This window comes from Trichoderma gamsii, assembly GCF_001481775.2.
Source record: "Trichoderma gamsii strain T6085 chromosome Unknown Scaffold_46.2, whole genome shotgun sequence".
NCBI classification, from domain to species: Eukaryota; Fungi; Ascomycota; class Sordariomycetes; order Hypocreales; family Hypocreaceae; genus Trichoderma; species Trichoderma gamsii.
In genome coordinates, this window is record NW_020171383.1 from 1 (window position 1) to 25,277 (window position 25,277).

Consider the following 25,277-nt stretch of genomic DNA (forward strand, 5'->3'; position numbering starts at 1 on the left):
AAAATAAATTAGTTTAGTTAGTTAATTAACTAAAACTAATTTAATTAGTTAATTAGTTACTAAAAACTAAATTAGTTTTAGTTACTAAACTAAAAACTAAAAACTAAGAACTAAATTTACAACCCTGATGTGACCGGATACTAGAAGGCGCACCTAAAAAAAAAAAAAGCCTGTCATCTTTCCTCTGCTGTTTTCACGATATCGTGAGTCGAAGCAGTTTCCAATCTCAGGTTCCATACGTTGTTGAGCCCGCTCCATCATGTAAATCTCCGATAGAGACTATTGGTCTCATGCTAATACATTTTAGACTCGAAACTCTAGCAATTTACAGCAGCTGCTACGGCTCAACGGATGATGGAGAGTCATGGTATGCATCAAATGACCCAGAGGCTGTGAGTAGTCCTTCATCTCTCACAAGCGATAACGGACAAAAAGAAGTCTTGAAGCGGATTCACATAGGTGCGTTTACTCATCATATCAGAATGGCTTCTTTTTTCGAGGGTTGTACATCGGATAGAAGTGTTTCTCCGAAACCTTTTTCTCTCCCGCTGCTACCCTACGGGCGCTAGAATGCCTATAGACTAATTGAAGATGCTTATTCCCTTGGGGTTGGGTAAGCAGACGGACCCTCAGGTTTTAGCAAAGTTGTTAGTATGCCCATGGCTTATGCTAGCGCGACATTGCTCAAAGCAGCATCAATACCATAATGACCCATTAATCGAGACTAAATGATCACGTTAAAAGTTTGTGAAAGAAACAAACGCGTCTCCCGCTGAAGCTTCTAACCTCACCTGAGCATGAAGCATAGACTGCATGTAGATATTCCCCAAACGGCAAGGTTAACACATGTGAATTCCCCACTAAGGCACCCGCCGCTGCTTAATAGAAAGGTTGAAGTATAAGTTTATGCAGGCGGACTGACTATTGGCCCTGCAGCCCGTCGGTATCTCACGACATGCTGCAGCGGGCACCTTCTATCAACATGCTTTGGCTTGTTTCAGGGGTGAAAGTATATTGGATGCATGCAAGTGGAGGCTTGCCTCACGCGCCAATGAAAGTCCATGTGCGTGCAGCTGAGGGCTCAACTCCCACATTTGTCTTCAGCGGTCCTTGAAGCATCACCTTACTGATATGTGCCATAAGCAGTAATTAAAGCTGCTAAAGATCCTAATCATGCATGTCCAGAAGTTTTTTTCCAGGATGAATGCACATGCCGGATTGCCGGGCTCCATTACAACTGTTCTAAACCTGGCTGTAAATCATCTAGCCCCAACGCAAACGTGGTTTGTCAAAATATTGGATGATAGTTCGGAGAAACTGATCCCAAAATAGTCTTATTGGTTTTTTCTGACTTCCTTTCCTAGAAAAAGCTATAATACTATGAAAAGGCAAAGCTATAAAGAGATGACGTCTCTCCGCCATAGACAACGTTCTTTCACCAGTCAATCCAGCTCACTCAGTCCAGCATCAGAGAAATCTCCGTCCTTGGACACTCTCAATAAACACAATGGCTTTCAAGAACATGCTCGTCGCCGCCCTGGCTGCTCTGCCTGCCGCCTTTGCCTCGCCCATTGAGCTTGAGCCCCGAGGCTGTACCTACGGCGGACCTTACCAGAACTTTCCTCCTATGAGCTCTTGGCTGCCCTGGACCACTGTTTTCGGCCTTTATGAGCAGACCATGGTCAATGCAGGCTCCAGCTGGGATGATGTTGGCCGTATCAACGTGGCCATTAGCCAAGCTGCCGCGAACATTGGTGTTGATGAGCGTGTTATCCTCGCCATCATTCTCCAAGAGAGCACTGGTTATGTTGGCGTCCAGTGCACAGGAAACAATGACTGCGGATTGATGCAGTGCGAAGGATGTCCTTCATTCCATAACCAGAATGAACTGTCTCAGGTAAGTTGACATTTCTTGTCCTTTGTTGTATACATGTAAGATCTCTCATTCTAACGGGTTCAACCTAGTCGCAAACCTCTTCCATGATCAACGGTGGAACTCAGCACTTCAAGCAAAACCTGGAGGACTGGGGTAACCAGTGGGATATCTCATCCATCTACCCTGCCCTTCGTGAGTACAACTCGGGCAGTGTCAACAGCGGCGACCTCAGCCAAGCCGCCGGTGGCTTCGGCGTACCTTGCTACGTCAGTGACGTTGCCCGCCGTATGATGGGCCAAGTCTTTTAAGCATTCTATGAATTGGGAATGAAGTAAGCGAAAAGATGGATGATGCAAGGTTTGATAACCTTGAAGTGGCGATCAACTCCATGAGTTTCTCCGCTTCTGCTGTTGGATTCACTTGTCTATATTTTGCCTTAATGGCTGTTTATGAAACCTCCCAGAGGTTATGTCTATATCTGAGAACCCTGTATATATCTTAGCTTCTAGCCAAACACGGTTTGCCATCACACTTCGCTTCTATGGACATATGTGATTGTTACTAAAGCAAAAGAGTGAATTATTAAGAATTAGCTAACTCATAGCCGTAGCAAGTCCCAAGTGAGATGAACTAACGCACGAGCTAGAGTTGTATTCAATGGCAGCTTACCACGTGGGTCATGGGCTACGAGAAATGAGAGCTAAGAAGTATTCTGTCCGGTACGCATCAGCCACCTAAGATAAGAAGCCGACAATGACGAATGACTAGTGGCTTTGTGAGATTTCATTAGACATTACAGTAGCTACTAATACTTAGTATTTTCTCTAATGGGAGTTTTAATTGTTGTTGTATGTGATTAACTATCTCAACATTGGTTTCGGAAGCCTAAAAGCTGTGGTGCAAAATATTACCATCCAAGGCCATTCAACAGGATATCGATGTTTTGATTAGTACTTTGTTGCAGCTGGAAAGGTTTCATATTGCGAGTAACTGCCTTTTACGGATGTCTAGCCGTCTATTGGAGCCTCAGTAAGAAATTGAACACCATAAGTTTCCTTTTATGGTAAAGGCTTGTTTCCGTGCTCAATGTGATTATGCCACCAATAGAATTACTGAACACTGGGGCCGTAAAACAAATTAAAGTCATCTAGAACACGATAGCGCAGGCCTTTTCAGGCACAAACATATTTTAAGTGTTGGTAGCTTCCTATTCGATACCATGTAAGCTGATAGCAGCACAGTAATTGGACCACTGCAAAAGGCCCGAACAGTACCAATTTTCTACGGCGTACGGAATCTCACAGTAGTTCATGCTTAATCCCTATGCTAGTTAGATTCCAGGGTCTTGATGAGCCGCTTCTTCCGCCACGGCTTGGCAAGGCTGACCTGCTCGCTGACATTCATTCTCTCAACAATTGCACGCTGAGCGTGCAGGCGTTTTAGTCTCTTTTCCCGGTGTACAAGTCCAGCCCATTGTTTCCTCGTTTGGAAAATCTCAATAATACAGTTAAACTGAGTCTTTTGAAGGTAGAGAGCTCGCTACAAAGCATAGAACAAACCCATAGGCATGTTCATAACTGCCATATTCAATTTAGTACATCTGTCTGAGACGTAACTATCAAAGCACGCGTCGTGACTGAGGACTGACCACATCCGTAATTGGCAGCTGGAGTAGTTGACAGCAACCCAGTTGTTTAGTCCAATCTCTCTACTCAGAGATCTAAAGAGCAATGCTATTGACGATACCAGAATGCCGATCCCAAACTTTATTCTACATAGACTACACACGTGAGAACGGCCAATATGTGTGTACAGTGATGATCTGCAGATCAAGACCTAGCCCATGATTTTCGCATCTAGCAGCGGATCTTGCGGATGGAATCGTAATATAGGTGCATGCACGCCTGATCGGCCCCAGGGCGTGGGGGCGCTGAACACGAGAAGCTCCTCCAAGCGGCCTCAAAATATGTACAGGAAGAAGTGAGATACAATTGTATTGCCTACTGATAGCAATGAGCAATTTCGAGTAGCCAATTTCCCATCGATAGAGATCAACTGGTAAAGACTCATATATGAGAATCACGTATCTCCGCGATAGATAAGGCGAAGATGATGCACAGCTACACGAGGCGCATGATTTACCAACTATATTCAGGCAATTTGTAATGAACAGATGTTTCGCAGCATCTCCCTTTGTTAATAGTCATTGGATATAATGTATAAAGAAAAAGAAAAGACGAAAAATAACGACAAAATCTGTTCATTACTCCTTTGTGAATACTTCCGCATCCTCCTTGATAATATCGGCATTTGATGGCTCCGGGAAAAATTGTCTTCTGTCTTCGGCATATCCACTATTGAACATTGGTCAGCAAGAATATTTTAAGAAATGTGTTTACAGGTTAAACTCACAAGATAACGTCGATTTCATCCAGAGTCTTGCCTTTCGTTTCTGGAAGAAAGAAGAAAGCCCAAATAGTTGCAAGTAGCATCCAGGACGCGAAGAAGAACCAGGTGCCGTAGCCCAGAGAGGCAAAAATGTACGGCAGTGCCTTTGTAATGACGAACTGTGTAAGCCTGTAACCAAGTGTTAGAGTAAAAAAGCTTTAAAATGCCCAGTAGTCTTCATACCATTGGCAAAGTGCCGCCCAGGTTCCAGAAAAGTTACGTAAAGCTCCTGGGAAGATTTCGGCTGCAACGATCCAAGGAATTCCATTGAGTCCAAAAGACCAGCTATAAAGACCATATTAGTTATCAAAAGAACGCAGACAAGACTCAACAAAGGTGCCATACAAGACGGAGTATATCATGATCATGCCAGTTGCGGCTCTGCCACCAGCTGCGGTGGATGGTGAAAGCTGGTTTCCGGCCTTGATGATGTCGGCTGGATGTCCAATCTTGACATATGCGCCGATGAACCAGAGACATAGTGAACAAGCAATTGAAGAGAGAATAGTTGGATGTCGGCGGCCCCATATATCGATTAGGAAGACGTAGAAGATGATTGAAGCAACTGCCTTGACAAGGCCGTAGATGCCAGTGTATAGAGAGACATCAGTGATTCCCAAGGAAGTAAATAGCGTAGGCGAATAGTAATTAATAGCTTTGGTAAACGGTATTGTCAGCTGATGACGCTTTTAGTCAATTGCAACTTTGCTCACCTGCAGCTCCAGACATATTTTGAAGGGCAAAAGAGCAGAATACGAGAATAACACGGTTGCGCATGCCCTTGCGAGAAAGTTCATACAAGGCTCCACGGAAGAGGGCCCATGATCCAGTACCGTATCTACCTGCAATGTCGGCTTCCTCCATAAGGCGACTCCGGATCATTTGAATGTCTTCTTCTATGTCTGCAGGGTTATGAGCTAGCTGTCGTCTTCAGTTGTATGGCGGGACTTGGCTTACACTTGTGATCTCGTGGCAGTTGACGAATTTGTTCCAATGCTTTTGTTCCTTCTTCGACTTTATCATTTCGGAAAAGCCATAGAGGACTTTCGTGTAGAAACGCGCCTCCAAGTAGCAGCATGCCACAGGGGATAATTTGAACTGCCATGGGAATGCGCCATGAGGCCGTTGAACTTTGGTCCATGTTCTGATTGATTCCATAGTTGATCCAAAAGCCAATGACAGATCCTATTTGGTACGCAATTTCGAAAAGACCAGTCAGAATACCGCGGATAGAAGGGATGGAAAGCTCAGCGATGTAGCTTGGGACCGTCGCAGTGATGCCACCGCAGGCAAGCCCAGTGAGGACTCGACCAGCATCTATTTGCCAGAAGTCAGCATTGGCTATAGAGAAGACAAATAACTTCGACGGTTATAGCATGCACTAACATATATTTGATAGTGAATGTGTTGCAGCCGTCATAACAACTGCGCCGATAAGAAACACCACATTGGAAGTGAACAGCGCCCACTTTCGACCAATCTTTTCGGTGACTATTCCTTATAGTTAGCGTCTGTGTCCGGGTATGAGTATATCCAGACCTACTAAAGAAGCAAAAAATGGCTCCAAAGAAAGCGCCCGCTTGGAATGCAGACGTGATGTTGCTCGAAATGCTACTCGCTTCGGCCGGTAGGATATCAAAGTCTTTTTTGAAACTTGCGCGAGCAATGGTCGTCCCGATGAATGCGCCATCATAGCCAAAGCTGATTCACTCATGTATCAGAAAGGTTCGCACAGCGACACAACGACTCGAGATCCGATACTCACAGTAGAGAACCGGTAGCAATAATTGCGGCCTCAAAGTATAACCGCCAATTGTACACCTCTTTCGGCGTTGGCCGATCCTCAACAGCACGAAATCCACCCATGATGCTGAGTGCTTGTCCGCTTCGTCAAGATTGTAACGACACAAGACGAATGCGCCTGTGATAGTAGTTACACAATAAAGAGTGTAAAATTGAATTCAGAGTCATTAAAAGACAAACATGATGATAAGAGCGGATAATATCGTCAGTTATATGATTGTTGTAAGGTCTGTCCATCACAACTTTGGCCTGGTGCCATCGGATCTGGAGAAAAGATGGTGGGGTCTTCGCCAACTAGCAAAAATCTGGGGTCATTCTTCGCCGAATCGATGTACCCCAGCTTTGACTGAGCGAGACCAAACGTGGTGCCGTGCGGGGAACTTTGGGGTGAGAATATGGAGTAGATGAACTGATATTTTCTAGAAATAGCGAGAACAGAGGCAAACCCCCATAACGAATCGCAAGAGCCAAACCGACCTGTCGGTAAAAATGGAACCATTCACGCCTTCTGTGCCTCCTGATGAGCATAACGTGGGGTGCCGACGGATTATTGCCAGTGGCGTAGCGCTATGAAAGGGTGGCAAACGGGGATTGCGAGGCTAATGAGAGTGTTTGGTGCTTGGCACTAAGCGATGCATCCGAGCCGATCGGCTCTATTCCGACAAGTAAGTTGAGTTTACGGTGAGTTGTGGCTTTAGGACACAGCCATCCCGATCGCAACCAGAAGCCGGGGCGGCCAACTACTGATATGCTTTGGACCTGACCGTATGTGATAATCTATCGCCGCATCATGCGTTGAAAGAAAAGATGGGACAAGAGTATCATCACCTATTGTGTAAATGATTTAGAGGGAATCATAAGTGCCAAGTATCGCGATCAGCTCTTAGATGATGGAGTTGAACGGAACATATCCTTGCTGGAGATAAAACTGTAATAAAAGGGAATAAATAACGTTGCATGTTGTAAATGAGTTCGTGTTCTAGCAGATTATTTTCTGGAAAGCTAATCGACTCTGCGACCATTTCTCAAGTTTCAGATTTTGCTACTCTACACTGAACCCTTGGCGATCTTTTTCTCGGTCGCCTCCAGAGCGCCAGCAACACCAACAATCCACTCTTGCTGCGCTGCGTTATCGAATTTTGGGTATGGTCGCCTACAATGGCAGCTCTCTTGAGGATATCCACGCAGCTTCGCGACCACCCACTTGGTACCATTGATTCCACCTTTGGCGAACCCCCATTCCATCTTGGATAGGTCCAGTTGTAATGCGGTAGCCTCTTTGGCTTTACCAGCCTTGAAGAAATCGTAGATTTGGATACAGGTCTGTGATGTTCACGAATGCCTTGGTTAGCAATGCTTACTGATCAATGTCATGAGACACGTTACTTGAGGCAGACTGACCCTAGGATATAGATTTGCTATTCCGGTAATAGTGCCTGTCCCTCCAACTGATAGTGCTGGAACAAGCCAATCGCTCTGACCTGCAAGGGCACTGAAGTCCTCAGGGCTGTAAGTGGCCGCGATGCGCGAAACTTTGGCAATACCACCACATGTCAGCTTCACGCCGACAATGTTCTTATGCTTGGCAAGGCGATCGAGCATTTCGGAGTCGACATCGAGTCCCGCAACTACACCGGGATAGTTGTATATCAAGATGGGAAGCGGGCTTGCATCAGCTGCCTATCCATTTATTATTAACGTTAACGCTGCATCACTGTATCAGTTGGGAGAAACTGCTTCCCTACCTCTTCAAAGAACGCAACAATGGCATCCTTGGTCATTGCAAAGTGGAAATAGCTGGGCACAAGAACCAAAACATAGTCCGCGCCCGCTTCTTGCGCCATCTTGGTCTCGGCGATGACATCCCGCGTGCACTGTCCATTACATCCCAGGGTAATGGTGATATCTGGCTCTCCGACTTCGGCAGCGATGCGTCTCGTTAATGTGATGAGCTTAATCTTTTCCTCTTGTGTTAATGTTACAGCTTCGCCATTGGTCCCGGCCAATACAACTGGATTGATGCGCATTAGCTGATGTCCACGATACAAACAAACATGGAAAAGGAATGCGCCTACCCCCATGAAGACCAGAAGTGATCAAAAATCTCAAGTGCTGCTCTTGCAAGTCCCAGTCTATATCTTGAGCGTCATTGCTGCTGAACCAGGTCAGACAAGGCACATGAATGCCCGGCGGAAACGGCTTGACTACTTGTTGCAACGAGCCCATTATTGTTAATCTTGACGGGGAAAAGAAAACGTTGACGGGTCTATTGTCAAAGATTGAGCTATTCCAAATAACGCGACAGAGTAAATGTTTAGGAAAGAAGATGTTGTACGACAATGCTGAGGGTGCGAATCAATGACTTATATGGTGCCCCGCTGAATGCGATAAGACGAGAAGTATGAGTACAAGTATGCCAAAGTCTATAGCTCTTTGTAAGAAGAAGTATTGAAAGCCTTGGACGAGAAATAATGAAGCCACGAAACTACCGGTTAGATGCAGCCAAGTATGCGTTGCAGGCTATCGGATCATCTTCAATCCAAAGCGACGCGATACCGTTGATGTGGAGTTGCCTCTGCCGACGCAACTATTCCCGATACTGCCGACCCGAGCAGACGCCACCCTCAAGTCTCTGTGCGGGGTGAATCACAAGATCGCAAAGCACGAATTAAATACCGAGTGCATCACGGAGCGAATGTCCGCTCGAGCTTTGGTGGCTTCTTGGCGAGCCTGGACCTCTTCCAAGACTTGCGCCGTGATTCTTGCATTCCCGGCAACGCCCTCCATTCTCGTTATTTGCGCCTTGATCCACGCCTTCTCCTCTTCATCCTGCTCTTCAACACCTAGCATTAAGAGAGGCCAGAGCATATTTACCGGCAGCGAGTCCTCAGGAGCTAGATTGGATGAAATCTGGTGAGCCAATTTGCGGATTTGAGCGAGAGCATCGGCTGCTTCCTTGGTCAATGGCAAGTGTTTGTAAGCAACACGATGAAGATGCACTTTGCTAGCGTAGTAGTTAGATAAGTAAGTACGAAAAGCTCTAGTGATGGTGAAAGCCAAATGTGCTGAGATGTGAGGTTCTGAGAGTTTTCCGGCAACCGCATAGTCCATTAGTGGTGGGCGTTGATCGTATAGCGACCGCAGGTCAGAGGCAATGGAAGCGCCGATATTCATGACATCAATCTCGTCTTCCACTGTGCCTCTTGACCTATGCCAAGGATCAATCTTTGAAATGCGGCCCATGAAGCTTTGAACCTTTTGGAAAAAGACGATGCCAGGTTGGTAGAGGACCTGGAATAAAACATCCTCAATGTCGTCGCTGGATGCATCTTGGCTTCTTGCAGTATCGTCCGTTTCAGCGTCGAAACTCGCGGGTGAAGGCTCTACAAATTCAATCTCATCGTCCCGTGATAAAAACAGTCCTTCGCCTCCAGCAGACACCGCTCTAGCATCTAATAGCCGAATCCAAAGAAGGACCTGCTTTTCGACATGCGAAAAAGAGGTCTTGTCTCCTCTCTGGAATATTGTATATGCTTGTTTGAGATAGCGATGGGCCATATCAAGCCTGGTTTCTATAATATCAACGTAGCTCAAGAAGAATAGCGCGGCGAGGAGGCATTCGCGCGCCAGGCTATGCTCGCTGAGAGAATCCGGATCGTGTGTCTCTACTTCAATGACGGCTTCCTGGTAGTGATTCTGGTCGTCAATGGCCCAAGAGGGGTTGCTACGACACAAAAGGGTATTTGAGAATGCCAGGATAGCGCAGCGTAGGACGCGGGAGCTTTTTGACATTGCGACAAGGCCTTGGCGGATGGAAGACCATTTCCTCTGTGACTCGACTCCGGCTATGATTGGCGGTATAGCAGATTTGATGAAGAATTCCATCAACTTTTCGCTTGAACCAGAAAGATTTTGGCCAATAAGCTGATCTCCGTCCTCTTGTATGGCCGTACTGTTCGGGTATGTGTTGATTGTTAAGGGATCTGCGTGCCTGTTCATAAAAGAGCCAGATCCCTACCGCACAGTGTAAGTTATTTGACCCTGTTCGAGATCCAAAGGAGACACGGAAAATCTTCAGTAATATGAATGGTATTTAAGATACTCACTATAAGATTTGCTTCAAGCGCAATGGTAGTCGTCATGTCTGGGCTCTCTTGCTGCCACAAACTGCTACTTGGATCCCACATGAAGCTAGCGTAGTCAAAGACTTCATCCATGGCCTGCAACGTTCGTAATCCAGAGACAGTCGGTGATCGCTCGGTGGATGGAGATGTGATTGGCTGGCCATCGCCCGTCGGCCTCTCGCCATTGGTGTCAGTTCGTTGCTTGGACAGGGCGACAGCGTGAAGAGGTCGCCATTTGCATTCCAGATTTAGCCGCTCGCAGTGCGAGCATCGAGGCCGCTGCTCATCGCATTTGACTTTGCGACGTCTATGTCAACATGATCAACAACGTCTTCTACATTCAACGGAGGAACTGTCAGGTAGGAAGCCTCACTTGCAAGTTAAGCATCCACAACGTGACCTGTTGTAACGCCTTGTTGGCCCAGCGCGTTGTGGCGAGGCCGCGTTCATATTGTCATCATGGATAGGAGGCTGTGGCATGATCAAGGCTGGAGATGCCGGCTGTTACTGATGATTACTAATAGTGAATAGTGAATAGTGAATATTAGAAGCGCAGTATTCCATACCGTAGTATGACAAGAAATATTGCTTTGATTGGCCATATAGCTTCATGTGTCGCGAAAGTTGCGAGAGAATGTTGAAGCTGCCATCGTCAAGCCTATGGCCAATTAAGTTAGCGTTGGAGAAAAGCAGACGAGTTCTTGGAGCTATAAGTCCATCATGTGACAGACTTTGCCAATTCTATTCATCACAGTCCAACGCCAAGATTCTCTCTATACGGTATTTACGCTGAGCCATACTTGATTGTAAAGCCATTCTGCATACAAGCAAGTTACCTGGGTCTTTCATCATCACCAGATTCATGGACATGATGGACGTTCGTGAATGTAAATCCCATGCATGCATTTTAGTTCCGCACTAACATCCAGCGCGCTAAAATATTAAAGCTAACCCAACATGTTGAATTCGAGCGAGATTTGCTGAACTTTGAACTTTGCTACTCTGTCCCAGGTTAAGGAAAATTATTGATGACAATACTACAGGACTTGAGTCTTATTTTTCCTCATTATAACTACCTAAGTAAGCGCCTTTGTTTCTATGTCATCTTCCTTCTCCCCACCACTATCTTGAACCGTATCGACTGGCTTCTTAATGCTATGAGGCACTGCCTCTGAAACCTATCTTTCTCTAATTGATGGGATAATAGTACAACACCATACTATCACTATTGTTCGTATAAATCGTCCATTAAGTCATAAGGTGTTCCACAAACATGCCCATCAACTTTCGCCCAATTTACAAGCGAGGGGGATACAGCATACAACGAAAAGACTACTACTGCACAGCCTATACTCGTTTTGTTAGTTATTGCATGTGGGTCCAACTGATCCAAAAGATTGGCTCAAATTCAGCTGCTCCCACTACGCTACTGCGCTCTCGCCGTCATCATCCGCGAATAAGCTAAACTACCGAAATCCGGTACCTTGCCTGTGCAAACAGAGAGGTGTATAGCGAGAAACCTTTGCGCTATTGGAAATCTGGTGTTCCATTATCAGCACACCTTAGGTTCTGTAAGCTTCGAGATAGGACGTTAACCTTAGACAGAGTGCCTTTTATTTATTCCTCATTGTTGAGTCTCAGAACAAATTTGTTACAACCTGCTTGACCACTACACTGTTATTCGGTGCAATCTATTTATGCAGCGACGAGATATGTAGAATAAATACGTCTCAAAGTGCCAAAGGCCTGAGAAACATTGTGCCGTTACCGATTTCGGCTGGATCAGAGGTACCCGGAAATGCCGAATTAATAATATCTGGTTTGAGTAAATCGATCGTTCATACCCCGCCGCCAGACTTCCCAATCAGGAAACCTGTGATGGTATCAGGCCGTCGTTTCAGGCATTCAATTCAAAAGCAAAGCTGTATATAAGACGACACAATTCGGGCTTTCTGGGGAAAAAATTTCAATTCAGAACTCCCAACACTTCCAACAATTGCAACAACACACCCAGTCTTGTGATTGCATCAAGACATCTACACCAAAAAGTCCACTCTTCCTCTTATAATAAATTCCTGCCTTATCGCTTTCCGAGCTCTGCCCTTCGGTCGGCCTCATACTCACTGTCGGTCCCCGCTTACGTCATCGCTGTCCTTTCTCTACTAACATGTTCAATTGTCAGGATCAGCCTCTTATACGTCAAGATCTCTGTTATCTATTCTTAGATACTTCCAATTGCCAAGATGTCAACCAACGAAATTGCGCAAAACGGCTGGACCGCTCTGCCCTTGGATCCCAGCAAGCTCTTTGGCGGCAAGCCATTTAGGAATGCGCCTGCACAGCTCCTGGTTTCTGACATCAAGTTCCCGGAAGGCGATCCCATCGTCGCTAAAGTTCAAAGCTATGCCAAAGAAAAGTTACCCATCCAAACTTACAATCATAGCATGAGAGTCTTTTATTACGGTATGGAAGCTCAACTGATCTTCGTAAAAATGTTTTAACAGCTAACATTCATTATATAGCGACCGCCATTGTCAGACAACAGTTCCCCGAGCATACCGCGACATTCTCTCCTTCTACCCTCGCTCTTGTCTCTCTCTTGCATGACATCGGCACAGCTGAGGAGAATTTGGCAGCTACCAACATGTCCTTTGAGTTTTACGGAGGTTTCAAAGCCATGAATCTCCTATTGGAGCTCGGAGCCTCCAAAGATCAGGCCGAAGCAGTCGCTGAGACTATCATCCGCCACCAAGACCTTGGGACTGAGGGAAACATCACATTCGTCGGCCAAGTCATTCAGCTGGCCACGATCTATGATAATGTCAGCGACCACCCGTATGTAAAGAATCTTATAGAGATCATCCACACCGAGACTCTTAAGGATGTTGTGAAAGCTTTCCCTCGTCAGCAGTGGCTTGGATGCTTCGCTAAGACAATTGATGAAGAGGAGCGACTGAAGCCTTGGTGCCACAGTACGCACATTCCTGACTTTTCTCAGGCAATTCTGGGCAACAAGTTCATGAAGCCATATGAGTAATGGGGCAGATTGCGATGGATGCGCCAAGATAGTGTCATGACATGCAAAAGCATATGCACGAGGAAGAAAAACTAGAATGGGCTGCGTTGAATCAATCAGCGTCAGATATTCATCAGCATAGCCATGCACACAAAATAGACAGTTTTTATTACATCGTAGTAAAGATACAGAGACTTAAACGTGGTGTGTAAATTGCTCCAGCCCGATGATAGTGGCCTCAGGCTCGAGGATGGTAAATCCTTTCACGGGATGCAAAGAATTTTTGTCGGCTACACTCGGAGAAATATTACAGCTGTTTAATTAAACAGAAAATATGCTATACTTCTATCTGAGCTGGCTTTCCCTCCCAGGCTCTTTTCAGTAGCTCGCGAATCGGATCCCTTTCGACAGATCTGGGATTCCAAAATGGCTTCTTTAGCAGATTATCTACTGCCACCTCAATATCCTCTTCTTTCAGACCGAGGTCTTTTAGACTATATGTAATCTGCAACTTAGATAGTAGCTTGTTCAAGCCGCTAACTGCATCTCCGTTGCTATCTGGAATGATGTCCGACAACTCCTGCATAACACTGGGGATACTTGGAGCAATATATGCCAGCGCATGAGGCAAAATAATGGCATGCGTCTCCGCGTGTGGCAGATTAAATGTGCCCCCGAGGACGTGGCAGAGTTTATGATGCAGAGCTACAGATGCCCCGGCGAGACATTTTCCGCAGAACCAAGTACCAAGTAGAGCGTCCGAGCGAGCTTCGAGGTCTCTTGGATTTTGCATTATTTGAGGCAGCGATCCGGCCAAAGTTTGGATTCCCTTGATTGCAAACATGCTTGTGATGGGATTGGCATCCTGAGCATATAAAGCCTCGACTGTTCGACATTTATTCACATTAGCCAGTGCAAGTTGGACTATAAAAGACTGCTGTCATCTTATACGTACCCGCATGAGCCATTGCATTAAGGCCGCTTGTTGCGCTGATGTTAGTCGGCAGCGTCAACGTCAAATTCACGTCGTAAATGACAACTGCCGGAATAGCCTTCCGGTCAATATGAGTAACTTTAACTCGGTTCTCTGTTTGGCCTACAATGGGCGTCATTTCGCTGCCAGCATACGTAGTGGGGATGCAGATGTGAGGCAGTCCTGTGAGAACAAATAATGCTTTGCCCAGTCCCACGGCGCTCCCGCCACCAATTGATACAACGCAGTCGGCATCAACAGATCTCAATTGCTTTAACGCTTCTTCAGTAACTTCCTTTGGTGTATGCATTGTGACCTGGGTAAATGAGCCAGCAATTTGTCCATTCAAAATTTTCGAGATATCGTCAACGTAAGATGTCTTTGTAGGCGTTGTCAATATGAGTGGTTTGGTGCAGTTGAGCTTGGCAAGCTCATCGGGAAGTTTGGATAGGCTGCCCTCTCCAAAGATGACCCTTTGGGAGCTCTCAGTGTAGTCGAAAAGACCCATTTTGCTATTAAAACCTCGAAAATTTGCCAACAGTTCTTGATAATCTATGTAGCAGAAAAGCTCAAAGTTGTTGATGTATAGAGATGAGCAATAATGTTTCATATGCCTATATATGTTAGTTACTCGACTGCGGGGTGACCAAGCTATTACATAGGTTAAAAGTCGCCGCCGCCGTCATTCACGCTGCCATGAATCAGCACTTAGTAAGTCCTGTCTGGGCATTTATGGATCCTGGTCCACCAAGTCTTGAATCAGAGGGCTACTCGAAGCCTTCCCTATACGGCAAAACTATACAAAATTCTATTTCGTGCATTGGCTCAATTCTTTTTGACGCCAGATTTTATGTTTCTATTCAACTTTTGGTTGTCATTTGCCTGTGGATACTTACCTGCAATGCTCACCTTCACTGGACCGGACACATGGATGTCAGACAAGTTTCGTAGGCGACTTTAGTGGCGCTTCGCCGGAGTTATTCAAGAATTGAACCTTTTAGCGAGTGATCAGTGCTAAAAACAGTCACGTGCAAACGCGTTCCCCAGTGCTGGCTATTATTAGTTCTTCACCCAAAGACTGTAAGCAGCTGAGGTTCAATCTCAGTTCCTTTACTTTTGACGTCCTATAATATGGAGTCAACAGGTTGATCAATGGTTGGATTATAGTAAAGAACTACAAAGTCAACGTCCTGTTTGGCGGGGCGTGTTCATGGCCGCGTTGCCAAATGTCTTCAGAGGTTCTTCCCACCGAGGTCCCGGGAGACCAAACTGAGCCACAGGATTCGCGAGAGGGCGAGGCCCCTGCAAAGCAGCCGAGGCGCAGAGCTTGTAATGAGTGCAAGCAGCAAAAGGTACGGCGTAATGTCTGCTATTTACGCTGTAAGCATGCAATTATTTCATGCATTAACGGCTCGTATTTCTTGCAGCTTCGATGTGATTTGGTTGCCAATGATGCTGCATCGAGCACATGCTCTCGCTGCCAAAGGCTCAAACTTTCATGCAAGATAGACAACGATTTTCGCAGGACGCGGAAGAGAAGGCAAGTCTTTAATTTCCAGGATAGAATCCTTTGGGGCTAAATCTGACACTTATTGCTTAGGAAGTCTTTCGAGCTCGAGAATGAAGTCAGAGACCTTAGGCGCCGCCTGGCCACTCGTGAGGCGAGCAGCAATGCAGCGATCGAATGGCCTATTCTAACCCCAGCTGCACTTTGTTAGTATATCGAGACTTTAAACGAAAAACGGAATTCGTCGCATGAACCGTCATGGAAGGCTAATGGTGCTGCTGTTTGTGTGCTATAGCAGAAACTCGCGTCAGCGATGCAATCCAATCATCGCCGTCCAACGCGTCAGGCCCGTCGCTGGATCCAAAAGAAAGCTCTCGCGTCCCTGGTCTAACCACCCAGCCCGTCATTGACCAGCCTCAAGCGCCGCGAAGGTCAATCATTGCCATTCCACGGCCCAGGAAGCTGGGCAATGTTGAGCTCTCTGTCGAAGAGATTGACGAGCTGTATTTGATGTAAGACTGCCCGGAATGCCTATCCTGCTGAGATATGCTTGGACTCACAAAGCCATGTAGCTATATACTCCACTACCACCCATATCTCCCGTTTCTGGACCCAGGCACAACTATTCACGAGTATCACGACTCATCTGAGCTGCTTTTCTGGTCCATCATCTCAGTCGCTGCTCGACGGCTGCAGAGCCATCCAACGCTGCTGCAGAAGCTGGCAAGAAGTGTTACAGACTTACTATGGAAGACGCTTCGCTCAATACCTTACTCTCTTCGAGCAGTGCAAAGCTTGATTATTCTCTGTACTTGGCCATTTCCAACCAGCAGTAGCACCGCCGACCCAACGTACATGCTTGCAGGCATGATGGTACAGCTTGGGACGCAAATGGGCCTTCATCGCGCGCTCAGCGCAGAAGATTTTGTCAAAGTCCCGCTACATCTCAGCATGTATGAGTATTCAGAATGGATCAAGACATGGGAATCTTGCAATATTGTCGCACAAAGGTAACACCATATACGCAAAGTGTCTATTCAACCGCCGTGTTTCAGAAGACTGACCATGTCGCAGTGTGAGCGTTGGATGTGGCCTTCCCGCCACGATACAGATGCAAGATTGGTCCCTCACAGTTGCACCCGAGTCAGCAACATTGTCTCTTCATGACATTGCCTTAAGGTGGCATCTTCGCATCGAGCAGTTTAGACATAGAGTGTCTCAAGCCTTGACATCAAATGCTCTGGACCCCGCTGGCTTTACATCAGTTCGCGAGCGGCTCTCTCTCTATCGGCTTCTCAATGCGTCTCTTGTTGACTTAGAGCGCGAGGCCATCAATATGACTCGTAACACACCCAACCCCTCGACACCTTAGTAAGCATCTACTGACATCATGGCAGCCATAACTCGCCATTATCTCGCCGCCGCTCGACTCCATCTCCACTCATTCTATCTCTTAGATGAATCAAGCGTTGATGGTTATTCCGATCGCATTGTAGTATTATACCAAACTGCATATTCGCTGATTGAACAATGTCTCGAGATGGACAACGAAGAAAGTGGATTCTTTCACTACTGCCCATTCTTTTGTTATCAAGTTTTCGTTTCCGCAGCATTCATCATTCTCAAAGTCATGATGAATGGATATTTCGAAAAGCTACTCGATGTGAAATCGGGTAGAAAACTCCTTGATGCTGCTATATCTTCACTGCGAAAGATGTCAGTTGCGAACAACGACCTTCCGGGCCGGCTCAGCGACGTGATTGGGTTTTTCTGCACTTTGACCGATCCTCGTGTTATCAGCGGTGACTCGATTGACGATTTACGCTTGCGGGTTCGAAATCGCCTCAGCATGAGCATCGTTTACGACTCGCTTTGGGAATGGCGAAAGCATTTCCAATCAGATGGCAATCGCGACCAAAACTCTGAAGAAGCACAAGATAAGTCGAAAATTCTCTCTCGTAGCGTTCTCACTAACGCGACTTCCACAGCTGCTGTTTGGCTCTGAAGATATGCAAGATGCGATGATGTTTGATCACCTCAGTAGCTTGGCGGATGGATTCAACATGGAATGGCCGGTCTGATAGCGATGATTCTTCTATCTTCTTCAAATAAGACATAATACAAAAAAAGGCACATACAACTATATATACATACCGCATGCGGCCCAATACCCGTCTTATTGTTTATGCATTTATTTACAACATGATATTTGGACGCAAACTTTTATTCGCAGCCAATTAGTATCATCATACTTTCTCACCGGAATGATAACCCCAGCGTTATGACTTTGCGACAAGTATTAACGAAGACACAATACAAATAAGATACATACAACAATCCATCTACTAATGCAACCCAGTTGCCTTTTTTATTCTTGATACATTATCTTTATTTTCTTTTCATCTATGCACACACGCTTTTACCCGCAATCAATTGGTATCATCACACTTTCCCATACAATTGTCCTCCAGCAGCAACATCCACCGCAGTGGCCTCTTTCAGGCCTACTATCGTGAACAACTTCTTTGGCGTGAAAGTCGGGTCAATGTCAGTGACGCCAGTCTCCTTTATCCTCTTGTAGGTGCTACGAATGGCTTCATATGCCGGAGCAAGAGCTGCGAAAGGATAGATGATGATTCTGAAACCCATCTCCTTGGCCTGGGCTACAGACCAGGATGGTGTGGCTCCATTCTCGACCATGTTCAGGAGAACTGGGGTCGGCGCCAGCGCTCGGCACACCTCTCTCGCCTCTGTCTCATTGGTAATGCCCTCGAGGAAAGCAACATCGGCGCCGGCGGCAACTGCAGCCTTTAAGCGACGAATAGCCTCTTCGAAGCCGTCGGTCTGCAGAGCATCTGTTCGGGCAATGATGACAATGTCGGAATTCAGCTTCTTCCTGGCTGAAGTAGCCGCACTGATACGCTGCTGGAAGGTATCAACGTCAACAACTTCCTTTCCGCCAAGGTGCCCACAGCGCTTAGTCTGGATCTGATCCTCGATATGCAGACCAGCAACGCCACTGCGGTGGTATTGCGCCACCGTGCGAGCAACCATGTTAGGTCCGCCGTAGCCCGTGTCAGCGTCAGCAATGAGAGGGACGCTGGGATCCAGGTTGGCAATCATTTCGGCGTGCTCTCGCATGTCATTGAGCGAGGCAAAGCCCAAATCTGGCTGGCCGAGCTTTGAAGCACATGTTCCAGCGCCCGTCTATGCAAGGCAATGTAGTTAGCACTCTGCAAGCTTGCATACATATACACAAGTCTACTGCCAGTAACGCCAGCCTACTCACCATGTAAAGTCCATCGAAGCCGACTTCTAGCGCAATTCGGGCGGTGAAACCGTCATAGACGCCCGGCAAAACAAGCAGTTCATTGCTCTCGGTGAGCATCTTCCTCAGCCGAGTTGCGGCCGGAGTGGGGCTGGCCGCATGGCCGTTTGTCCCGTTGGAAGCTCCGTTTGTGTAAGTCATATTGATGTTGGTGAGAATTGAGAGATGACTGTTGAGAGAGTTGAAAGAGTCAAGATAGCTGGTGAGAATTGAGTGAAGTTCAAAGGTTAAACTTCAGTGTTTTATATTCATCTCTAGAGCCACAGTGATTGTCAAAAAGTATGGATCTTGGATGAGGAGCAAGCCGATCGGCGAAACATGTCCGATCGGCCAGCGTCCAACGCCGATCGGCCTCACCATCGCGAAAGCCTAGGTAAACGCCAAGAGTCAACCTGATTTCGCTGCTAAGCACTAGACCCCAGATTCCCCAGCTGACTGAAAATATAGACTAATAGCTAAATCAATATCTGGGGTCCCCGCGTTGTTGCTCTGCCGGTCCGGGGAAGGCTTGCGCTATTGCTCCCATACTTGTTGTATAGAACTCAGAAGTATATAATTCCCACGATGCAACCCTATCTCGCATGTCTGTCCTGAAGGCCTTTTATCGTTCTGCCCTGCTTGCATGTTGACAGTGCCAACCTATACTCTCACATGCGGCAAACTTAATCCTATTCCACAGAGTGAACTTACTCAACAACCTCGACAATGTCCTCTGATACTATGCCCGTGGGCGGTGAGGCCCCTTCCGCGAAGGAGACTACAACTGGCCTCGAGCATAAGGAGTCGATTCCCGATCTCAGCATGGAGAAAGGCGAAGTTGTTCATGACGAACATGTCAACACGCCAGAGTGGCGCGCGCTCGAGAAGAAGCTGGTCCGCAAGCTTGACATGACTCTGCTGCCGGTAGTATGGATCCTATACTTGTTCAACTACTTGGATAGGAACAACATCGCGTATGTCCTTTACTCGAAGCGAACAGATAATTTATATTATTGAGCGCTAACACAAGTTGTATTAGGCAAGCCAAGTTAAACACCTTTGAGAGAGACCTTAAGCTACACGATGACAATTTCAATACTGCTGTGTCTATCCTCAACGTTGGGTTAGTCCTTTGTAACAATACCACAACTTCCGCTATCATGGCTAACTGATCATAGATATATGCTTGCTCAACTGCCATCCAACATGCTCATTACTCGTATTCGACCCAGTATCTACCTACCCGCCTGCGTCGCCGTATGGTCAGTCGTGTCTGCCGCCACAGCAGGTGCACAGAACTATGGAAATCTGATTGTAATTCGATTCTTCCTTGGGATTGTGGAAGCTCCTTTCTTCCCAGGAGTAAGTCTCAAACCCAATGTCTTGATAGAACAATAGCAGTACATGAGCTGACGCATTCTTTCTCCATAGGCATTCTACCTCCTGTCATGCTGGTACACGCGAAAAGAGCTGGCCTTACGTACCGCCGTCTTATACTCCGGACTGGTACTCGCAACCGCATTCTCAGGCTTGATTGCAGCTGGTGTGTTCTCAGGCCTCGATGGGGCTCGAGGCATACCAGGTTGGCGGTGGCTCTTCATCATCGACGGCGCAGGCAGCTTCTTTGCTGCAATGGTCTCCTTTTTCCTGCTGCCAGACTACATCGAATCCAAGACAGGGAGTGGCAAGTGGCTCTTTACAGAAGAAGAGCGAGAATTAGCCGCGAAAAGAATGGCTCTAGATCGCGTATCATTGCCAGAGGCTGATCACTCTGTCTGGTATGGCGTACGGTTGGCCCTGAAAGACACTCGAACTTGGATATTCGTGAGTTGCATCATCTCCCAATGACATCTGCATGATGTGGCTAACATAATCTCCCTCAGGTACTGCTCCTTTGCTCGAACCATACTGCCTACGGATTCAACTACTTCTTTCCCACCATTGTGAATGGCTTCAACATCGGCTCGCAGACTGTTACTCTCGCCCTCACAGCACCTCCATATCTCTTCGGTGCAGCTGTCTCTTTTCTTGTTGCCTACTCTAGCGATCGCCATAACGAGAGAGGCTATCATATATGTGTTCCTATGGCCGTTGCATCCGTAGGCTTCATCATTTCGGCTGCTACACTGAATATAGGTGCCCGCTATTTCGCGTCTTTCCTCTACTGTTCAGGTGCTTTCGCAGCGAATGCCATGGTCTACTCATGGGCTGCGAGTACGCTGAACCAGACGCCGGAAAAGCGTGCGGCTGGAACAGCAATCGTCAATTTACTTGCCCAGCTCGGTAACATTTGGAGCCCATATTTCTTCCGTCCCGGCGATTCGCCACGGTATGCGCTTGCCATGATACTCATGATGGTGTTTTCTTTTATTAGCATTGGGTGCTCTTTGCTGCTCAAGTTCGTACTCCGGAGAGAGAACAAGAAGATATTGGCAGAAGCAGAGGTGACTGGACAGGCTGTCACGCTGTTTACTTTGTAGCTGGGGTCTTTACACTGGACATTTAGTTACGAAATTGATTATTTATATATTTGCGTTGCCGAATATGGCACTCTTGTCAAGTTACTCTGCAAGGCCTCTAGTTCCATGTACCCACAGCTTATATAAGGTACCTTAGGTAGGTACCTCTACGCATGCAAGAATGAACTCTCGTAGATAAATAATCAAGTTTCAATTTGTAATATATGAATGATCCTAAATATCATTACTTTTGGGACAGAAGCGAGTGTAGGGAACGACCAATGCGCAAATGATTGTTTACAAAGTCGAGCACACACTCTTTTCCGCTGCCTCCACACAGAATGGATTGGCAGTAAAGACACCATTTGGATCAGCCTTCTTCCTGACCTGTCGCAGTTTCTCGTATGTTTGAGTGTCATAATAGTGCGGCCAAACCTTCTTCATATCCCAGTCACCATACGAGCCCCAGAGAACACGGCGATCGTCCTTGCTAAAGTAAGTAGCCGCTCCAGCATCGTTCTCATCCTGCCACTTTTTGGCTCCCTCATAGTTGTTTTGGTGAAAAAGATCCCAGGTGCCGCTAATAGTAGCATCTCTCCAGCTATAGGCGGTGCCATTGTTTGCGTTGTTGGCGAACATGGAAGCTTTGCCACCGTAGACCTGCAACTGGGATGAAACCCATAGGCCGTTGTGTTTGTTGGAAATAATCTCTTCGATACGGCCAGAGAACCATTTGGACCATCCAGTCTTGGAGAGCGTGGTGGAGTTGGTCGTATTGGTGCGCTTGATGTAAGGGTAGGGAAACTCGCGTCGGCTTCTGAAGAGCCACATGGACGTGATGTAGGACATCGAAGCATTCTCGTCAGTCTCTTTTGCAAACTTGAAAAGATCGTGTTTGACACCCTTGATGCGGTTGAAAAGATCTGGCGAGAATTTGTCGATTCCCAGATTGACCCATTGGGCGTACACAACAATGACTGCGTACTTGAATTTGAACACGTTTGCAAAATTTGTCTTGCCGTCGTGAATGTTGTCTGGCAATGCCTCTTTAAGATCCTCTTCCGTGCCTGGAAAAAGGTCTAGAAGGTTTGTCTCTCTGCTAACGACATTGACAGTGAAGTCGTAGCTGCGTGGGAAATTTGGGTCTTCTCCTTTCTCCACCAATATGTCAAGAAGCTCCTTCAAAGTATCTTGATGGTAGTGGAACGCCATCCAAAGGCCTTTAGAACCCTTGTACTTGTTGTCATCTTGAACTTCCACGGTGAAGTGAGTCAAGACCCCTATGTTGCCGGGGCTGCCGCCGAGAAGGCCAAAGAACAGATCGGGATGCGTCTCTTTGGTGACGGTGACCAGCTCGCCAGCGTGATCCACAATATGGAGCTCACGGATATAGTCTCCGAGAAGCCCAAATGATCGAGCCAACATCCCAAAACCGCCTGTCTGGACATGGCCACCAAGATGAACCGTGGCGCATTGGCCCGTGGGCATGAAGACGTGGTTGGCCAGGAGGAAATCGTAGACTTCAGACAAGGACCAGCTAACACTTGCTTTGATATAGACCTTGTCATTGGCGGTATCACGGATTAGTACAAGATCTTTGTTCTTGTCTCGGAACGTAAGTTCCAAGTCCAGCTGAATGCCATTGGGGCCAGTCGAGGAAGCACCGCTGTATTGATGGCCGCCAGTCCGGATGGCAATCGGCTTGCCAAATTTGTTGGCGTATCTAACAACACCCTGGATGTCCTCTATGCTTGTGGGCTGTAGGATCTCTCCAGGGTTCATGTTACGCTCTTTGCCATACGTGGACGTGGCGTAGATGTCGTTTGCCTGGTCATAGGCTGCGGTGCCGGGCTTGAGCTGGCTGCCTTGGAAAGTTGGATCGAGATTCATGTTGTATGATTGATGAAGTTTCTTTATTCTTTTTTCCTCTGTAATGCAAATAAGATAAAGGAAAGAGAGTTAATGTTCGTACCAAAAAAAGGCTCCTAGCAGCCTCTTTTATGTCTGTTCACACCCCCTTATATTTGCATGTGCGCCACTTATGTAGTCATACACAGCTCAGCCGCAAATTGCAATCCTGCATATGCAATCCTTCACGAGCAAACACCCTCGCATATCCCGAGACCGTGCACATCTAGAAGCCGCGGTAGACACCGAAGACCGCAATCGCCGTTCTCTGGTTTTCTTGAGTTAGCTCCAACGTCATTTCTTTCTGTTGGTGTTCACCAAAAAGATGTCTCAATGGACAGCCGTCGTATTAGTTTGATTATAGACTTTGCGATGGAATGCTGGAATCTTGGTCACACCGCAGCCTTGCCAAGGTGGAGAAGTGGCTTGTGATTCGGGGAAAGCGACGCAAGGGGGGCTGCCACTTGAAAATGATAGGACGTGTATATGAGTGAGACGCGTTAAATACATCTAGACTATTGGTCACCGAAATCAATAGTCACTGCAGGGAGGTAGTCGATAGTCTTTGGGCGGCCTGCGAGGCACACTTTGAAATGGTAGGACAAAAGTCTGGGCTGAGGTGAGACAATATTGCGTAGCAGATTGGCTCATCGGGAAGGAAATTGTGAATATCGCGGTCTGCTTGGCCTATCTTTACGATCATATAGCTTTACAGTGGCAAGAAAAAATGCACTGCAACTTGTACGACCTGGGAAGCTTCAACTCTACTGTTTTCAACTGCTTCATCCAGCGCGCAACGAGCTTCCAGCCTTACCACTATTAGGCTGAGGCCGATCAGTACCTACCTATGGGTTACATACATGTATGATTATTTACCTAGGTACATCATATCATACAAAGCTGAAAATTGTCCTCACTGCTGCCGTCATGCAGCCACTAAGAACTGATACCACAGACAGTGTCTCAGCTAGCTAGTGCATGGGCACTCGGTTTCAAGCACTCATCCTTATTTTCACATATACTTTTTGGCCGGTCATTTGCGATGCAAAAATTTGAATACACGCGCTTAATAGATATATTTTCATCAATAATAGCAGCACGAATGATATTCGAATAGCAAGCTCTAGTCGCGTTGTATATGGTGCCGATCGTCAGCTCCAGAACGGTCATTTCCCCAATAGCTCTTTGATCTAGATAGATCAGGCTGGAATTAGAGTTCCTTCCTTCTGACAGCAATAGCGTTAGCAATACCGCAGTCGGTCAAAACAGCACTAGCGGGCTATGGAAGCTCAAAGCGATAGTATTTCAGCGGCCAATGCCAATATCTTGCCATTAGATGCTAGAATCACGTATATGTCAGCCTGTCACATGTGAAATGCTGTTACAAGTAGCCTTATCCTATACGTTGTAATCGCAAACCTTATGACGTAGCCCTATATGAATAAGGATGCCAATCATTTGGGCTTTGCTTTAACCGTATTGAAACGGTCATGGGCGGTGGCAGCTCCAAACCATGCAACGTTCTGCTTACCAACATCTTTGGTCAACATTCACCAAGATGGCTATCGGCGGTAAAATCGGTTCGAATCTTGGCTAATGAGGCCAATACTTTCTACTTGTGTCAAGCGACTATACCATCGAATATACTGATTCATGTAATAAGGGATTCCTTCAAATCTCTTACTTTGGGCCGTTGGGCGCATAATTTGGTAACGCCAGCCAGAAGCAGCAGGATGTACCATGCATCTTCCATATTGCGTGCACCTGCGCGAACATCTTGCAGAGCAGTTGTTAGCAAACCCACTGTCTTCATAGCTTTGTAAGCTGTCTTCGATATCCAATCTATAGAAGTCGCT

At 46.7% G+C, this 25,277-nt stretch overlaps 9 protein-coding genes across 9 annotated transcripts; 4 read left to right on the top strand and 5 right to left on the bottom strand.

Annotated features, from left to right (window-relative positions):
* Positions 1 to 1,507: 1,507 nt before the first annotated feature.
* TGAM01_v209395 (hypothetical protein) lies at positions 1,508 to 2,184 on the top strand (the record flags this gene model as incomplete). Its single annotated transcript, XM_018810773.1, has 2 exons — positions 1,508 to 1,897; positions 1,966 to 2,184. The coding sequence occupies 2 exons, from the start codon at positions 1,508 to 1,510 to the stop codon at positions 2,182 to 2,184; spliced, it is 609 nt and encodes a 202-aa protein (XP_018656001.1).
* Positions 2,185 to 4,139: 1,955 nt separating this feature from the next.
* TGAM01_v209396 (hypothetical protein) lies at positions 4,140 to 6,190 on the bottom strand (the record flags this gene model as incomplete). Its single annotated transcript, XM_018810774.1, has 9 exons — positions 4,140 to 4,230; positions 4,289 to 4,453; positions 4,508 to 4,609; positions 4,670 to 4,979; positions 5,038 to 5,226; positions 5,282 to 5,641; positions 5,711 to 5,815; positions 5,868 to 6,025; positions 6,090 to 6,190. 9 exons carry the CDS (start codon positions 6,188 to 6,190, stop codon positions 4,140 to 4,142), a joined length of 1,581 nt encoding a protein of 526 aa, XP_018656002.1.
* A 2,583-nt stretch (positions 6,191 to 8,773) lies between these two features.
* Positions 8,774 to 10,731, bottom strand: TGAM01_v209397 (hypothetical protein; the record flags this gene model as incomplete). The annotated part of the gene is made up of 3 exons (XM_018810775.2): positions 8,774 to 10,141; positions 10,234 to 10,558; positions 10,625 to 10,731. The coding sequence occupies 3 exons, from the start codon at positions 10,729 to 10,731 to the stop codon at positions 8,774 to 8,776; spliced, it is 1,800 nt and encodes a 599-aa protein (XP_018656003.2).
* Positions 10,732 to 12,494: 1,763 nt separating this feature from the next.
* On the top strand, positions 12,495 to 13,288 carry TGAM01_v209398 (cyanamide hydratase; the record flags this gene model as incomplete). Its single annotated transcript, XM_018810776.1, has 2 exons — positions 12,495 to 12,714; positions 12,774 to 13,288. 2 exons carry the CDS (start codon positions 12,495 to 12,497, stop codon positions 13,286 to 13,288), a joined length of 735 nt encoding a protein of 244 aa, XP_018656004.1.
* Positions 13,289 to 13,604: 316 nt separating this feature from the next.
* On the bottom strand, positions 13,605 to 14,850 carry TGAM01_v209399 (hypothetical protein; the record flags this gene model as incomplete). Its single annotated transcript, XM_018810777.2, has 2 exons — positions 13,605 to 14,152; positions 14,223 to 14,850. 2 exons carry the CDS (start codon positions 14,848 to 14,850, stop codon positions 13,605 to 13,607), a joined length of 1,176 nt encoding a protein of 391 aa, XP_018656005.2.
* A 616-nt stretch (positions 14,851 to 15,466) lies between these two features.
* TGAM01_v209400 (hypothetical protein) lies at positions 15,467 to 17,752 on the top strand (the record flags this gene model as incomplete). The annotated part of the gene is made up of 6 exons (XM_024550547.1): positions 15,467 to 15,592; positions 15,845 to 15,953; positions 16,043 to 16,259; positions 16,320 to 16,757; positions 16,822 to 17,090; positions 17,145 to 17,752. 6 exons carry the CDS (start codon positions 15,467 to 15,469, stop codon positions 17,750 to 17,752), a joined length of 1,767 nt encoding a protein of 588 aa, XP_024404692.1.
* Positions 17,753 to 18,189: 437 nt separating this feature from the next.
* Positions 18,190 to 19,216, bottom strand: TGAM01_v209401 (methylisocitrate lyase; the record flags this gene model as incomplete). The annotated part of the gene is made up of 2 exons (XM_018810779.1): positions 18,190 to 18,954; positions 19,037 to 19,216. The coding sequence occupies 2 exons, from the start codon at positions 19,214 to 19,216 to the stop codon at positions 18,190 to 18,192; spliced, it is 945 nt and encodes a 314-aa protein (XP_018656007.1).
* Positions 19,217 to 19,780: 564 nt separating this feature from the next.
* Positions 19,781 to 21,534, top strand: TGAM01_v209402 (hypothetical protein; the record flags this gene model as incomplete). The annotated part of the gene is made up of 5 exons (XM_018810780.1): positions 19,781 to 20,028; positions 20,094 to 20,177; positions 20,233 to 20,416; positions 20,486 to 20,878; positions 20,938 to 21,534. The coding sequence occupies 5 exons, from the start codon at positions 19,781 to 19,783 to the stop codon at positions 21,532 to 21,534; spliced, it is 1,506 nt and encodes a 501-aa protein (XP_018656008.1).
* A 276-nt stretch (positions 21,535 to 21,810) lies between these two features.
* TGAM01_v209403 (hypothetical protein) lies at positions 21,811 to 23,403 on the bottom strand (the record flags this gene model as incomplete). Its single annotated transcript, XM_018810781.1, has 1 exon — positions 21,811 to 23,403. One exon carries the CDS (start codon positions 23,401 to 23,403, stop codon positions 21,811 to 21,813), a length of 1,593 nt encoding a protein of 530 aa, XP_018656009.1.
* Between the last annotated feature and the right edge of the window lie 1,874 nt (positions 23,404 to 25,277).